This window comes from Mya arenaria, chromosome 13 (genome assembly GCF_026914265.1).
Source record: "Mya arenaria isolate MELC-2E11 chromosome 13, ASM2691426v1".
NCBI classification, from domain to species: Eukaryota; Metazoa; Mollusca; class Bivalvia; order Myida; family Myidae; genus Mya; species Mya arenaria.
Genome location: NC_069134.1, coordinates 7473562 through 7488485, shown reverse-complemented (window position 1 = coordinate 7488485; position 14924 = coordinate 7473562). Strand labels below are relative to the sequence as shown.

The window sequence follows — 14924 nt, the reverse complement described above, 5'->3', positions numbered from 1 at the left end:
AACACAAGAGTATATGTACTCTTGCTGATTAAAGAGTTTTGTAAATGAATAGGTCAATTCTCACATTCCACGACTTCCGGGTATAGCCAGATGTTTCTGACACCAGTGTCAAGGGTGGTGTGTACACGTCCCTCAGGGGTCATGCCCAGGAAGAGGCCCCGCTGGCCCGCTGACTGAAGGGTTATGTACCCCTTGTCCTTGTGACGTAACACTAGAAAATGGGCATCCTCGGATTTCCCACCCTGGATGTGGTATAACAACAGGAATAGCAATCTTTTATAGATAATTCTTTTTTTTTTTACAACAGATTTTTAAAAACATTTTGTTCAGTTCTAGACAGAGTATATGTGTAGATTTAATGGATTTCATGAACAAGAGCCCTGCAGAATAAACATCAATGCTCCTTTGTTGTCAAACAAGGGATAGTACTGAACATCTTGTGTTGTTAAAGCCAGAGTAATGGGCCTTGCATGTGTGCGTATTGTCTCTGGCAACATGTGTACCAAGTTCCATTTATATCCGAATGGCTTTTGAGGTATGTCTAAGATTAAAGCGGTCACCAACACCAAAGGCACTTAGGTCTATGAATGTCATAGTATGCCAATATTTCAATTCATTTTCATCGAATAACAGATGAACTAATAAATGAAACATAAGGACACTGATCCATCTACTATCTGAGTCATACCACATACTAAAGAAAAGTTTATTTTTCCTTAAATAAATTTGACTACAGAAGGGTGGAAGCAGTGATTATATTTCTCAAAACACATTTTTGCCAAACCACATGTGAAAGCATGCAATAAAAGCTGAAATAACATACACACCGGCATGCAACATGTCAGACAGGGTACATCATTGTCACATATTATTAAGCTTGGTGGAATTTTAAGACAAAACGGAATACATTTTCAATGCCATGGAGAAACCTTGTGTTAAGACACAAACATTAAGGGTTATATGACATTTATGACAATGGGCAAACATGTTCAATAAATGTTACACCACATGAACAATGCCAAAAGCAACAATATTGTTATACATGCTGCAAAACAAAATGCTGGTATCAGACAATGATGCAATACAACATGTTTGTATCAGACAATGCTGCAATACAGCATGTTGGTATCAGACAATGCTGCAATACAGCATGTTGGTATCAGACAATGCTGCAATACAGCATGTTGGTATCAGACAATGCTGCAATACAGCATGTTGGTATCAGACAATGATGCAATACAGCATGTTTGTATCAGACAATGCTGCAATACAGCATGTTGGTATCAGACAATGCTGCAATACAGCATGTTGGTATCAGACAATGCTGCAATACAGCATGTTGGTATCAGACAATGCTGCAATACAGCATGTTGGTATCAGACAATGCTGCAACACAGTATGTTGGTATCAGACAATGCTGCAATAGAGCATGTTGGTATCAGACAATGCTGCAATACAGCACTTTGGTATCAGACAATGCTGCAATACAGCACTTTGGTATCAGAAAATGCTGCAATACAGCATGTTGGTATCAGACAATGCTGCAATACAGCATGTTATCAGACAATGCTGCAATACAGCATGTTGGTATCAGAAAATGCTACAATACAGCATGTTGGTATCAGACAATGCTGCAATACAGCATGTTATCAGACAATGATGCAATACAGTATGATGGTATCAGAAAATGCTGCAGAACTGCATGTTAGTATTAGACAATCAGTTTACCTCAAACTCCAAAACCTGCAATAAATATTGTTACTGAGAGTCAGTCAGAGACAGATCTATGTAAAGTTGTATGAAACAAAGAAATGAAGTACACTGGTTGGAAAAACATAAATCTGGAATCAATGTATAGAAGAAAGGCATGAAATGAATGGTTAAAGAGTAATCTGTCTTAATAGATGAATAGTAAAAAGATCTTAAAATAGTTAAACAGCCAATTGTATACAATTGGTTTATTCTGTGGTTTGGTTAAAACTGCCCAAAATGATCATTGACAAGTCAACATTTAACCAATATGGTAATTCCTTTTGACCAACCATTGCTTTTGCATGCAAACTAACACAAAGGTAACCTGTTGATAATTTATCCAGTGTTATACAATTGACTGCAGACAGTTAATATATGAGTTATACAAACAGTTTGCAGTTATATACAAATGTTTCAAACATGAATGAAGAAAATATTTCCAAGGTGTAAATAAGATTTAAAAAAAATAAAAACCAGCACATAATGGCTAGGACATCAAATTTATGACCAGTACTTACATTGCAGTCGATCTTATTATCCTTGAGCCTAACGAACTTCCCTGGGTGGGCGACACTCTCAAACATGCGTATCCCGCCTGTGTTGACCTTGTGGACCCGAAACTGAGCCTGGGGGCCGCCCCGTTTGCCCTTCCCTGTAAGTGTCATGTCCTGCTGTACCACATTCACGGCCTGATGCATGGACGTGCAAAACATGATGACGCCCTTGTGCCGGAAAGCACCCTGAAATGATGACAGTGATGGTTAGCAAAACAAGACATGTATACATCTACATTTGTTTATTTCATTTTATATCTAAGATCCAATATAATGTCCTGATTCTAACTACTCCCCCATGACTGCTGCTAATGTCGGAACATTCACTCTTAAAAGTACTGGTAATGAATTTACAAAACATCCTTCTTTTTTACTGGTCCAGGTATTCCTTATATTACTGGGAAAACTGAAGAAACTCATGCTGTTGAAAATAAATTCAAGATTGAGAACTAACCTTTGCGTAGACATGGAACCTGCGTGACGGCTCCTTATCAAGAATTCCCCGCACCTCTCCCGGAGTCCCGTCAGCACCGATTGTGAGGAACTGCAGTGAGTTCTTTACAGACTCAAACAGTGTGGTGCGATCCTGCTGAACTCGTACACGAAACTCACAGTAGGGCCCCCCTTTACCCTGAAATGGAAAAAAATAGGCAGGTTTTACTTTTTGATTAAAAACTAGATGCTCATGAACACATGAAAAATGTCAAATAAATGTTCAAACTCTATATTATTAAATTTTGGAGATTATGTACTAAACTAGCAAAAGGATGCCACATTTGTCACAAAAGCAAGGGCCATTTTTTTCTCAATTCTCCATAAAAGTACATAAAGATTAATGAGTTCCATAAGCTAAGAGCAGTGGAAAACGAAATCCCTGGTGCATAATTGCATCACCCGAATTACATTCAGCCAAGGTTTATTGACTCTTAGTGAAAAAGTATTGGAGTTTTGAATGAAGAAAGTCAATAACAAGAGCTGTCACAGAGACAACGCGTTCGACTATTCCGCCGCTTTTCAGTGTAAGGATTGAAAAGTTTTGGCGAAACATGCATGGATCACTGTTAGATTAGATCATTGCAATACATGATGTGCGGAGATATTAACATAAATGTGGTTACATGCAAAATTGTAACCAGAATTTTTAAGTGTAATTAAAGGGCCATTATTTGCAAAATACAGTTATCTAGCTATTCAATTAGGTTGGGTGGTTGAATACCATTGTATAAAGTCTCAATGCAATACATCAAGTAGTTGCTGAGATATTATCCTATGTGTGCTAACAAGCAAGACCTTAACCAGAATTTCTAAGTCGTATAATAAAGGGGCAAAAATTATATAATATGAAAGATAGAGTTATCTTACTTGATTAAATAAGAAGGTTAAATGGTTGGGAGCCTGTGTGTAAAGTTTCAATGCAATACATGATGTATTTGCTGAAGCATTGACATAAAAGTGGTTACATGCAAAACCTTAACCAGAATTTCTATGTTGAATAAAAAAGGGGCTATTATTTGAATTTAATGCACACTAGAGTTATCTTACTTGGTTATTTAAGTAGATTGGATGGTTGTGTACCATTTTATAAAGTCTCAATGCAATTAATCCAGTAGTTGCTGAGATATTATCCTATGTGTGCTTACATACAAAACCTTAACCAGAATTTCTAAGTCGCATAATAAAGGGGCAAAAATTATATAATATGAAAGATAGAGTTATCTTACTTGATTAAATAAGAAGGTTAAATGGTTGGGAGCCTGTGTGTAAAGTTTCAATGCAATACATGATGTATTTGCTGAAGCATTGACTTAAAAGTGGTTACATGCAAAACCTTAACCAGAATTTCTATGTTGAATAAAAAAGGGGCCATTATTTGAATTTAATGCACACTAGAGTTATCTTACTTGGTTATTTAAGTAGATTGGATGGTTTTGTACCATTTTATAAAGTCTTAATGCAATTAATCCAGTAGTTGCTGAGATATTATCCTATGTGTGCTTACATGCAAAACCTTAACCAGAATTTCTGAGTCAAATACTAAAGGCCTATTTTTTGCATTAAATGCAAACTAGAGTTATCTTACTTGGTAAATTAAGTAGGTTGGATGTTTGAGTACCATTGTATAAAGTCTCAATGCAATACCTCAAGTAGTTGCTGAGATATTAACCTATGTGTGCTTGCACGCAAAACCTTAACCAGAATTTTTAAGTCCAATAATAAAGGCCTATTACTGGCATTAAATGCAAAGTAGAGTTATCAAACTTGGTTAATTAAGTAGGTTGGATGGTTGAGTACCATTGTATAAAGTCTCAATGCAATACCTCAAGTAGTTGCTGAGATATTACCCTATGTATGCTTGCACGCAAAACCTTAACCAAGGGGTGACGCCGACGCCGACGCGTGGGTGAGTAGTATAGCTCTCCTTATTCTTAGAATAGTTGAGCTAAAAATGCAAATTTTTTGCTAATTCAGGGCCATGACCCTGGTTTTACAAAGTGCAGCTCAAACAAAACCCCATGTGCACAACTCCATCACCCTTATAACCATTCCCCTACGGTAACATGACTCAAGGTAATACAGTTTTGGAGTTTTGAGCAACAGGAGCGACACAAGTCCAGAATTGTTATTTTTGATAATCCAAGGTTAAAGCCTTAACTCTGGTTAAAGTAAGTGCAGCAGGAAACGAAACCCAAGGTGCAGAATTACATCACCCAATTAACATTCCCCTAAGGTTTAACTAGAACTCCGCGAGTCGGATGTGTCGCCTGACGAATTATTTACTGTCAACATTATAGCTGTTAGATTGGCATTTTATTCATTTATAGAAAATGATGTTGCCATTTAACTGATGGCGATGCCTTGTTTTATATTTGTAAAGGGTCATGCAATGAGATGTTTTTTTAAAGCAAAACAGGAAGTTGGCCATTTTGTTGTTGTTGTTGATTAATCGAGACCCCTTGTTGTATTTTTGTAGAGGGTCACCCAAGGAAGCTTCTTGTAAAGTTTTATTGAATTTGGAGTGGTAGTTTCAGAGGAGATGGGTTTTTTTTAAGCAAAACAGGAAGTCAGCCATTTTGTTGTTGTTGCTGTTGTTGTTGATCAATCATGACCCCTTGTTGTATTTTTGTAGAGGGTCACCCAAGGAAGCTTCATTCTTCAAGATATGCCCCGGACAAAACTTTAAGCATGAAAATTAACAAAGGGCAATTACTCTAAACATATATATGCAAGAGTCACGGTTCTTGTGCACTGCACTTGCCCTCAATGAGATCTATCTAGCTATGAAGTTTCAAGTTGATACCTCTTATATTCTTCAAGATATGCCCCGGACAAAACTTTAAGCATGAAAATAAACAAAGGGCAATAACTCTAAAAATATGGCAGCAAGAGTTACTGTTATTGTGCACTGCACTTGCCCTCCATGAGATCTATCTACATATGAAGTTTCAAGTTGATAACTCTTATATTCTACAAGATATGCCCCGGACAAAACTTTAAGCATGAAAAATAACAAAGGGCAATAACTCTAAAAATATGGAAGCAAGAGCAACAGTTCCTGTGCTTTGCACTTGCCCTCAATTAGATCTATCTACATATGAAATTTCAAGTTGATACCACTAATAGTTTAGGAGATATACCCCGGACAAGCGAAAATGGGACGCGGACGCCGCCGCCACCAAAGCCGCCACCGCCGCCGCCGAAAAAGTAACCCCTATATGTCGTCTTTTCAGGCGACACAAAAACTAGGTAATACAGTTTTGGGAGGTGTGAGGGACACAAGTTTGCATAATAATTATGTAATCACAGACATGTGGACGAACAGACCAAATAGATGCATGGACAGACAAGGGCCTATCTATGTGCTAACCAATTTTTGTTGGAGCATAAAAAAAGAAAACAGTACTGATTATGAGTTATAATTAATCATTTCTTGATCTTACCAGACCAGTTATTCTCCCACTATCGATAGCCAAGTAATGATTGGCTGTAGCCGCACTTGAAAACATTGGCTTCATTGGTTTCTTTGGATGCACATCAAATATGGCTGAAGCATGGCAGGTACATAAAGTAAGTTTAAAAAATAGAGAACGTTAAACAATTTTAATAGACATTTAAAATATAGATATTTTTTATCAAAGGCATGATGACTGTTGCATTCAGCCCGAAAACAAAACGAAACAAAACAAACAACATAGAATCAGGAATCAAATTATTTAATAATACTTTTAAAGAAAACAACATGACAGCATGCTCAACTTTTCTGCCGCTTTGAAGTTCGAGGATTGCAAAGTAAAACATGCATGATCACTGCAAAATAAGGTTGCTTAGTTATTGACTGATCTTACCATATTTGTCCCTCTCATCTCCGATGCCGTCTACGGAGAGGTCCCTGTTGAGTCGGAGGGCCTTGCCCGTCATCACAGAGAACAGGACCACCTGACAGTCCTTATCATATTTCCACTTCTCAAACTCCCACTGCAAACATACAGACCTCTATTGTGTATTCAAACAGTGGGACCAGAAACATGTATTCAACTGAAGAATATGCTATTTTATGTGATATACCCCTGATATAGTGGATTGTTTTACTAAGCTTCTTAAAATAATGCAAATGATATTTGCCAAAACATGGGATCTTTTCTTAAATTTCAACCCTGCATACGGTGTAAAAAAATAGTAAATTTGTTTCCAGTTTCTTGCCCATAAAAAAAGTCTACCGTAGGTAGGTAAGAATTTTTTTTTTTTAAATTAGGCAAATTGTTTAAATTGTTTTTTGATATTTTTCTAAAGTCAGTAAAAAGGTTTAGGGTTAGGACAAACAAATTAGCAAGGTCTGGAAACAGAAAACAGAGTAAGTCAACTTCACTAGCTATAACAGTCAGTTTGTAAGTGTATACATAAAATCCATATTCTTGTTTTCTACATCACAATGACTTACATGTCTCTTTTCGAGGATATCGTCCATGTATTCATCCTGTGCACGGAGTTCCCGTACAATCTTCCCGTCATCTTCGCCCTCATCAAGCCATCTGAAGGGGCAAAAATAATTTAAAGCACAATCTATTGGCCAAGTAAGTAAAAGTTAACCTGAACCTAAAAGTACGGTATTTTCCATTTTAAGCAATGCATTTATGTATTAATAAGTCAAAACTTTCAACTTCAAGAAAGTAATGTTTACGTACTTTCCACAGTGGAAGACATTTTCCTGGTTGGTCCGGAAGGGTGGTTCACGTATGATGACTTTGTCTAGAAACCAGCCATTGCCTGGGCCTGTCCCGTCATGTCCGATAATAATTCGTTTCAAATGGCCCAGAGACACAGCCTCAACTTCAAACGAATCCAGCTGAAGAAACATGGTTTATGATGAAATGGATTGATATTTATAACAGTTCTAGACATTAACAAATATGAAAGTCAGTGAACATTAAATACTTCTAATATTTTCAGCAGACGTTACTGTTGTCCATATCCGTGCAACAAAACTTACTGTACATAGGGAGGAAACCTTTTTACTAATTTCTATAAAAATAACAAAGTTACCAAAGTTTTAATAGAATAAGAATTTCAATGAGTTTACCTGTCCTTGTTTGAAGTAAACACCCTTTGTTTCTGCATATAGCTGTCTGACTCCAGTGTCCCCACGGTCTCCGTAGATGGTGATATAGATGTTGGCGTCAGTTCCTCCACCCCACATATCACCCGTTATCACATCCACCTGGTACTTGATCACTGTTGAAGGGAGAAGATAGAAAATACAGTCATACTCAACACTTATTAAAGCAAGAGTTATGGGCCTTGCTACACATGTGCATATCTCCAATAACATATGTCCAAAGTTACAAGTAAATATCACTATTAGTTTGCAGACTGACAATGATAGCACCACAGCTATCACAAAACCTGAACATTACTTTTTCAAAAAAAGTGGAGAGCTAATAATTTAGCAGCAGTGCAAGTATGGGAGGTAAGTGAAGTAATTCAAATGAGGTAAAATGTGCATAAGAATTTATTTTTTTATAACAATTATTTATTAGGATTCTCTAAGCAATGAAAGATAACTAGGCACTATTTCCATATACATGTTGACAGTATTATCATTGCTAAGAACACCATGCATTATAACTATGTGAGAGTACATACAAGGCAGGATGGGTTCTCCCTGCCGTTTAACCGCCAGTTCACGTGTGATCTCCTGGTCATCTTCGTCACGCGCAAGCCAACGTCGGCAGCTGAATAAGAGCTCCTCTCCAGTATCTTGGTCGCGCATTGCCACCTCGTCACATAGCCAGCCTGGGAAATCCCCTGAGTTGTCATGTGCCAGCCGGATCTTGTAGATCTCACCAACATTTCCCACTAAGATCTATAAAAAATCATGTCAAAATCTTATGTGCATGTATTGTTGGCAACTAAGGCACACACCTTAGTTAAAGAAGAAAGATTATGTTTTACCATGAATTTTAATTGAATGAAATCATTAGAGTCCGTACAGAAAAGATACCAACCTACTGTGAAAACTGTTCCATCATTGCTACAAAGCAAGACTTTAATTGCAAACAAAGGAGAAATTAATTTTGTTCATTACACATTAAACAGAATGATAAGAGACTGAAATTATATCATGAAAATTTAGAGTACCAGGTTTTCAGGCCTAAATCAGGGTAAACCATCCCTGTTAAAAAAAGACTTTCAAAGCAGTTAACATCCATTTCAGGGTACTTTTCCTAGGTTTAATGGAGATGTCCAGGAAAAAACTCATAACGATATGATAGCCTTAAATTGAAAGCTCTCAATCCTAATTTCAGGATTCATCCCAAACTTTATCATCCCTGATATTTAAAACTAATCTTAGCAGGAAATAATCAACAACCGAAATTACCATTCAAGGTATCTCAGTACAATGTAACACTCACCTCAAAGTGGTCCACAGCTCCAGGCCCAAACTGAGAGCCATCTCCATTACCCAGAGTAACAGCCCCTGAATTGCCTTTGTTTCCATACACATTGATTGTTACCTGGGCCTGAGTGCCTGCAGATGGCAGGGCGTTTGTTCGGGTTGTCACCACCCACCGACCCTCTGTAAAACACAACATTAAAAGGTATAAAAAAAAATGTAAATAAAGGCTAAAAATAGCTGACTGATAAAGGAGAGGATGCTCAAAGCCATTGTCAACGAATACAGCACCCATTCAAAATTCAAAAGCCTTGAACATGAACCTTGAGCATCTTGCGCTATGATGCACTTGTATCAATAAATTTAACAAACAAATAAACAGTGGCATAAATATCTAGTTCCTCTGCAGTTACATCATGAACTTCATTTTGAATAGATCCTAAGTGTATGACATACTGGTATTGGAGAGGCGTGATCGTCGGTTCTGCATGCGAGTATGTATGGATACCCGACTGCCCATATTTGTGGACATGCGTGAGCGGTTGCGACGTTGCTGGTGGTAGTCCATGTTCAGGTTAATAAACGGCTCCTTCCCCACTGCAACCAGAACCTCCGGACCTTGCAGCATCTTTTGTAGACCATCAACCTAACAGAAAGAGAAAGGACATAGCAGTGGGGTTTTAATGTCTGAACATATTTAGCCCCATTCCCTATGCCAAACATATACTTTTTACAAAATGTAAGTTGAAACAATTTCCAATTAATCTGTTATACGAAAAAAAGGGTCAGATACAATATCTCAAATTCTGCATAAATGTTGACCCCCAAAAGGTTTAATATGTGGAGGAATGTGGGTCTTCTTGCAAGTAAAAACATAATCACAGTCATTCTCCATCTATTTCTTACAGCACTCTTAATTTCTAGAAAAAAACATAATTTATATGACAAAGGAGATATAAATTGATTTATATTGTGCATTTGTATATTTTGATACCAGTGTTGGACAGGCTGAGAGGCAAACCAGTGTTGGGTTCTGTTACGATACATATATCAGTGTAAAATAACCTCAGCGAAACGAAAGCTGCAGAGCACGCATGTGCATAACTGATTTTCTATATTCCAAGCTCATGCAGATTGCACACTGCAAATTCGCTGTCGATTTTTCCACCTTCCCACCCCGCCTCCTCTCGGCCTGTCCAATTTGCTTTATATGTCAATAGTTATGACTTTCTTATACGCCCAACTTTATGGGACTTTTACACATTACTTACATTATTATGTAATCATACAAGTTATGCGAACTGGGTTGCAAATGCACCAGTCCTTTTTAAAATAAATTCCGGCAGATGCAACATGCATCAGCCCTTTTCAATCCAATTGGGTGTTAGTATTTACTGTCCCATAAATGAACTTCGGATGTGAGAGCGCATATATAAAATGGGAATTTCCTCTTTAGTCAAAACATTTGTTTTCCAATCAGAGGCCCTGACCTCCTTCCCAAAAGGATGGAATCAAACACTTGTTAGCCATCATCACTATGTTCAATTACACTGTATGTGCTCAAGGCAAATCATGTATAAATGTTTGATGAAATATAAAAAGCTTCTAGTCATGACATCCTTATCAAAAGACAAATAAGAGCAATTATCAAAAACAACATAGGCTGAAGCATGCATTGCAAAGCAACAAATAATGAGCTATAATATATAGAGAATGAAAATTGATATTTTTAAAACTTTTAGAGAGATAAAACACTGACTGTGATAATAATGTAAGGACATTCCGTTTAATGATTCATTATATAACTTAATTTATTGGAGTAAATTTCATGAAGATATGCAATTATTGTCATTAAGAGGAAGATGTTATAGCATCATGTATCCTCTTTCTACACAGAACACCTTCTTGGCGCTCACAAACTTTAATTTTTTCAATATAACTAATGAGTTATACTGTTTGTTTATATAGAAGTATCAATATTAAAATTTAGCTCTTAAACTACAAAGAAACTTATTTTCCATTTTGATAATGAACTCAGAAAGTTAAATGGTAAAATCTTTTAAAAAAAAGTGGGTCTTGGGTGTTAAAAATATAATTTGTTTTATATTATACAGTATCAAACAGACACTGTAACTATCTAAACTTACGACTGTTCCGTCGATCGTGAACAATTTCATCACTGCAAACTGGAACAAGTCACTGAGAGTTGTAAGGACTTGTTCAAATGTTTGAGCAGTTCTTCTGTTTAATAGCAAGGTGTGTTTCACATCAGGTTCTCCATTCTTCATCACTGTCGTCTTCTTGGGGGGTAACCTGGAGTACACGTTAGACAAGTCATACCCCGGCCTGAATCCAGCCCTGTGTTTAGCACTTCTTATCTCAAAGTCCTTCAGTAGATTGTTTAAATTCTTGCGTCCACTGTCCGGTCTCTGGTGGTGCCATACTTGCTTTGACACAACACGCGCAACATCCATTCCCCTGGCGAATTTACGGTTTGATGAACAGACATACTGACCATCTTGTGTTAGATCTTCTAGATTGTGAACTCTATGTTGGCCACGGGGCGTGTATATACTACGAACACCAAACGGAAGATTCTTCATTCTAACAGACAAATCCCTTGAAACTGTCTCAAGTCTTTTATGTTTCTTGGGATGAATCACCATTTTTAAAGGAGGGAATGTATAATCATTATCTATATAGAAAAAACAAGTCTTTGCATTATTGGTTGCAGTCAATGATGTTCTCTGTGTCACCTCTGGTGGTGACTGTCGCCCCATGTCCATCATGCTTCTGGTATCCCTGTCTCGGCCCCGCCCCTTTTTCAATGGAGGTAGTTCTCGTTTCTTCCCGGGAGGAATGACATCGGCTCCGCCACCTGCAGCTCCCCGCCCACGGCCTCTGCCCCGTCCCTGATCCCGCTGGTCATCCTCTGTCTCCTTCCCAGGAAGCTTTGGCAACTTCCTAGGCTTCTTCTGCACTGTTGCCATGGTAAAAAGATTTTAATTCTTCATCCTGAAATTTATAGGAAAGAATTGCTGAGTTTATCATTTTAATGCTATGTGATGTTCAATACTGCGCCTAATCATGTAAGTATTAACTTAATTCAAATGATATTAAATAACTAAATAAAACACAAGTGTCAGAAAATCATTCATTAACCAGAGGTAAAATAAGAGATAAATATCATGAAATATCCAATAGCAAATTCATGAATGGAATAGATATAAAGCATTCATTTAATAGTACCCAGTAGGGCTTTCAAATATCATTCATGGTATCAACAGATCTTAACAAGAGCCCATCCAAAACATCTATGTATCATTGATAAACAAATGAACACCTGATTTCAGAATCTATACATATAATATTTTGTAGAAGTGTTTACAAATACAGTCATTCAACATGCAGCCATAACATTTAAATTTTATAGATTTTAGATTTAGATTTTTTTCAAAGAAATGATTAACTACTTCTAATTACCTTTCACTCAAATATATATTAATTTCCTATTAAATGTATGAAATTAATTAAAAACCAAAGCACAATTTTAATAAAACCCATAAAAGTGTTTCTTTCTACAATATAAACATTTGCACAAATGGTCTGATTCAATTTTAACAAAGAGATATTCATCTAACAAATAATAGAAAACGAGAGCAACACACACATGCCCTATTTGGTTACACTCAAGGACAAAAATATTTTGAACTTTGTCAATATCTATCAATTTTAAACAATAGCTTTAATCATGCATATAAATTGGAAAAAATATATTTCATTATAACAGTGATTTTCTTCAGCGACTTCCATTTGCACCTAATGCCTTCTAAACATCTTTAATATATGTTCATATAACTGATACAAATACATGTACAGAATTATTATGTTTTAAAGTATTAAATATATTTAAATTTTAAAGTGGTCCCTGAAACAGAAGCCATTTACTTTTCAAACACAAAATATGAGCATAAATGCTAGAGTACATATTGATTTGACCATAAAAATATGACCTCGATCTTGGAACTTGGACCCTTGGTTGTGCACACATAAGCTTTTCAGTCTTACTTTTTTACTGATGGGGATAAAGACACATTCCAATCAAAACATAATTTGTACATGAATGCTTTGACTTTTCAGTGTGACATGACCTTTTAGCTAGGGCTTACTATATAATACCGACACACAGATAAACTAATGAAATATGTTAAAATGAGAATATTAAAATTGTCAGGAGTCAGGGCGTAGCTAGAGACAATTTGATTTGGAAGTGAAAGTGCATCTTTTATATAAATTTATGAGAAATTACATGGCTAGGTTTGGCAAAAGAGCTTCATTTAAGATCAGAGTCCTGCAAAACATAATATTGACTGCTAAAATTAAACTTCAATTTTGTAAGATCGGTTATAGCCTTGTTTTCCACAAAGAAGGTGTCCTGTATTTTACACACGCTTTTATTCTTGTACACATCATTGTTGATATTAGATTAAACTGTTCAAATGTTTTTCTTCCATTGTTTTCAGCAATGAAAATGTACATGCTAATTAAATGATACCAGAATTATGATCTAGATTAAAGTATATATCTATGTATACTAAATCATGTTATATAATATTGATTTTATTCTAATCTTATGGGACTCTCTCATAGACTTCATGTTCACAGCATATTTTCACATTGACAGAAAGGACATTTAAACAATGTGGCACATAATGTTGTTAATCAGACTAATTGTTACTATTAATTATCAGAAATTGAAAAACGATCAATGATCAATTAATTTACAAATACAGTGGTCCAATTTGCACATATCCAAAATCTTTTAGTTCTAAAAGAAAGTCTTATTTTTGGAGATTATGTAACAACTGCTCTTAACGGCATATACCTAATGATCGATTATAACAAAGAAACAATTCCACATTTTGACAGTAATATTCATATATAACATTTAAATTGAAACATGACTGATTTCTGTTATATTCTGCTTATGGTATATGATGTCTAAATGCATGATAATGTCACTGAATGCATTTTGGAATAAATTGTTGCATACATTTATATTAAGAATTTAATATATAGGACTAAATTCTTAGGCTTAACAAAACACTCATTCTATTTATCGCATTAAAAGAAAACCTAGAAAGAATATGCGCCCAGTTTAAGGCTCAAACCCACAACAGCTGGAGCACTAGCATGGCGCTTTATCCAACTGAGTTAACCGGGCTGCTAGTAATCCCACACAAACTACACTATTTTATCCCAAGATATTACAAGAAAGTCACAAAAATCTATGTGTCAGACTATAAACATAATAAATCAGTACACAAAACATTTTAATATCAAACACAAGGCAGCATATCAATGACAGAATTGAACTTTAAATAACAATAAAACTACAGTAGTACTAATTCAAAGAATTTAAGCAAAGACTGAGTATAATAAATTTTATAAACTACAGTAGTATGGTTAACATTGAAATGATAATAGTTATGCTTCAACTAGCTATATCATAGTCAATTGTATTCTTTTAACACGGGTTTTACTCACAGATCTTACATGATGTTGTGTTTATTATTATATTCTAAAGGTGTCAACAACATGTTTCAACTGTTTACATTTCGTATTGATGATCGCGGGTCGAAGAGTTGTCCCGTTTCTAGTCACGTGACAAGTACCTGCAAAAAGTGAAAGTAGCCTCATATTTGGATTTTTCACAAAAATAAATGATT

General features: G+C 35.9%; 1 protein-coding gene across 7 annotated transcripts in view; it reads right to left on the bottom strand.

Annotated features, from left to right (window-relative positions):
- The window catches only part of LOC128212967 (lipoxygenase homology domain-containing protein 1-like), a 79738-nt gene extending 64877 nt beyond the window's left edge, over nt 1-14861 (bottom strand). For 3 of the 7 annotated variants that reach the window (XM_052918389.1, XM_052918393.1, XM_052918394.1), the window contains exons 1-14: nt 14743-14861; nt 11343-12210; nt 9652-9841; nt 9215-9378; nt 8445-8664; nt 7882-8033; nt 7487-7647; nt 7243-7333; nt 6650-6779; nt 6245-6348; nt 2761-2937; nt 2271-2492; nt 1729-1743; nt 65-242 (exon numbers count right to left, since the gene is read on the bottom strand). In XM_052918389.1, the coding sequence (XP_052774349.1) occupies nt 65-242; nt 1729-1743; nt 2271-2492; nt 2761-2937; nt 6245-6348; nt 6650-6779; nt 7243-7333; nt 7487-7647; nt 7882-8033; nt 8445-8664; nt 9215-9378; nt 9652-9841; nt 11343-12185 (2647 nt within the window). In that variant the 5' untranslated portion in view covers nt 12186-12210; nt 14743-14861. Of the gene's footprint in view, nt 1-64; nt 243-1728; nt 1744-2270; nt 2493-2760; nt 2938-6244; nt 6349-6649; nt 6780-7242; nt 7334-7486; nt 7648-7881; nt 8034-8444; nt 8665-9214; nt 9379-9651; nt 9842-11342; nt 12211-12678; nt 12792-14742 lie in introns of those variants that run through there. The other 4 variants (XM_052918392.1, XM_052918395.1, XM_052918390.1 and 1 more) reach the window with 3 other exon arrangements.
- Nucleotides 14862-14924: the final 63 nt, after the last annotated feature.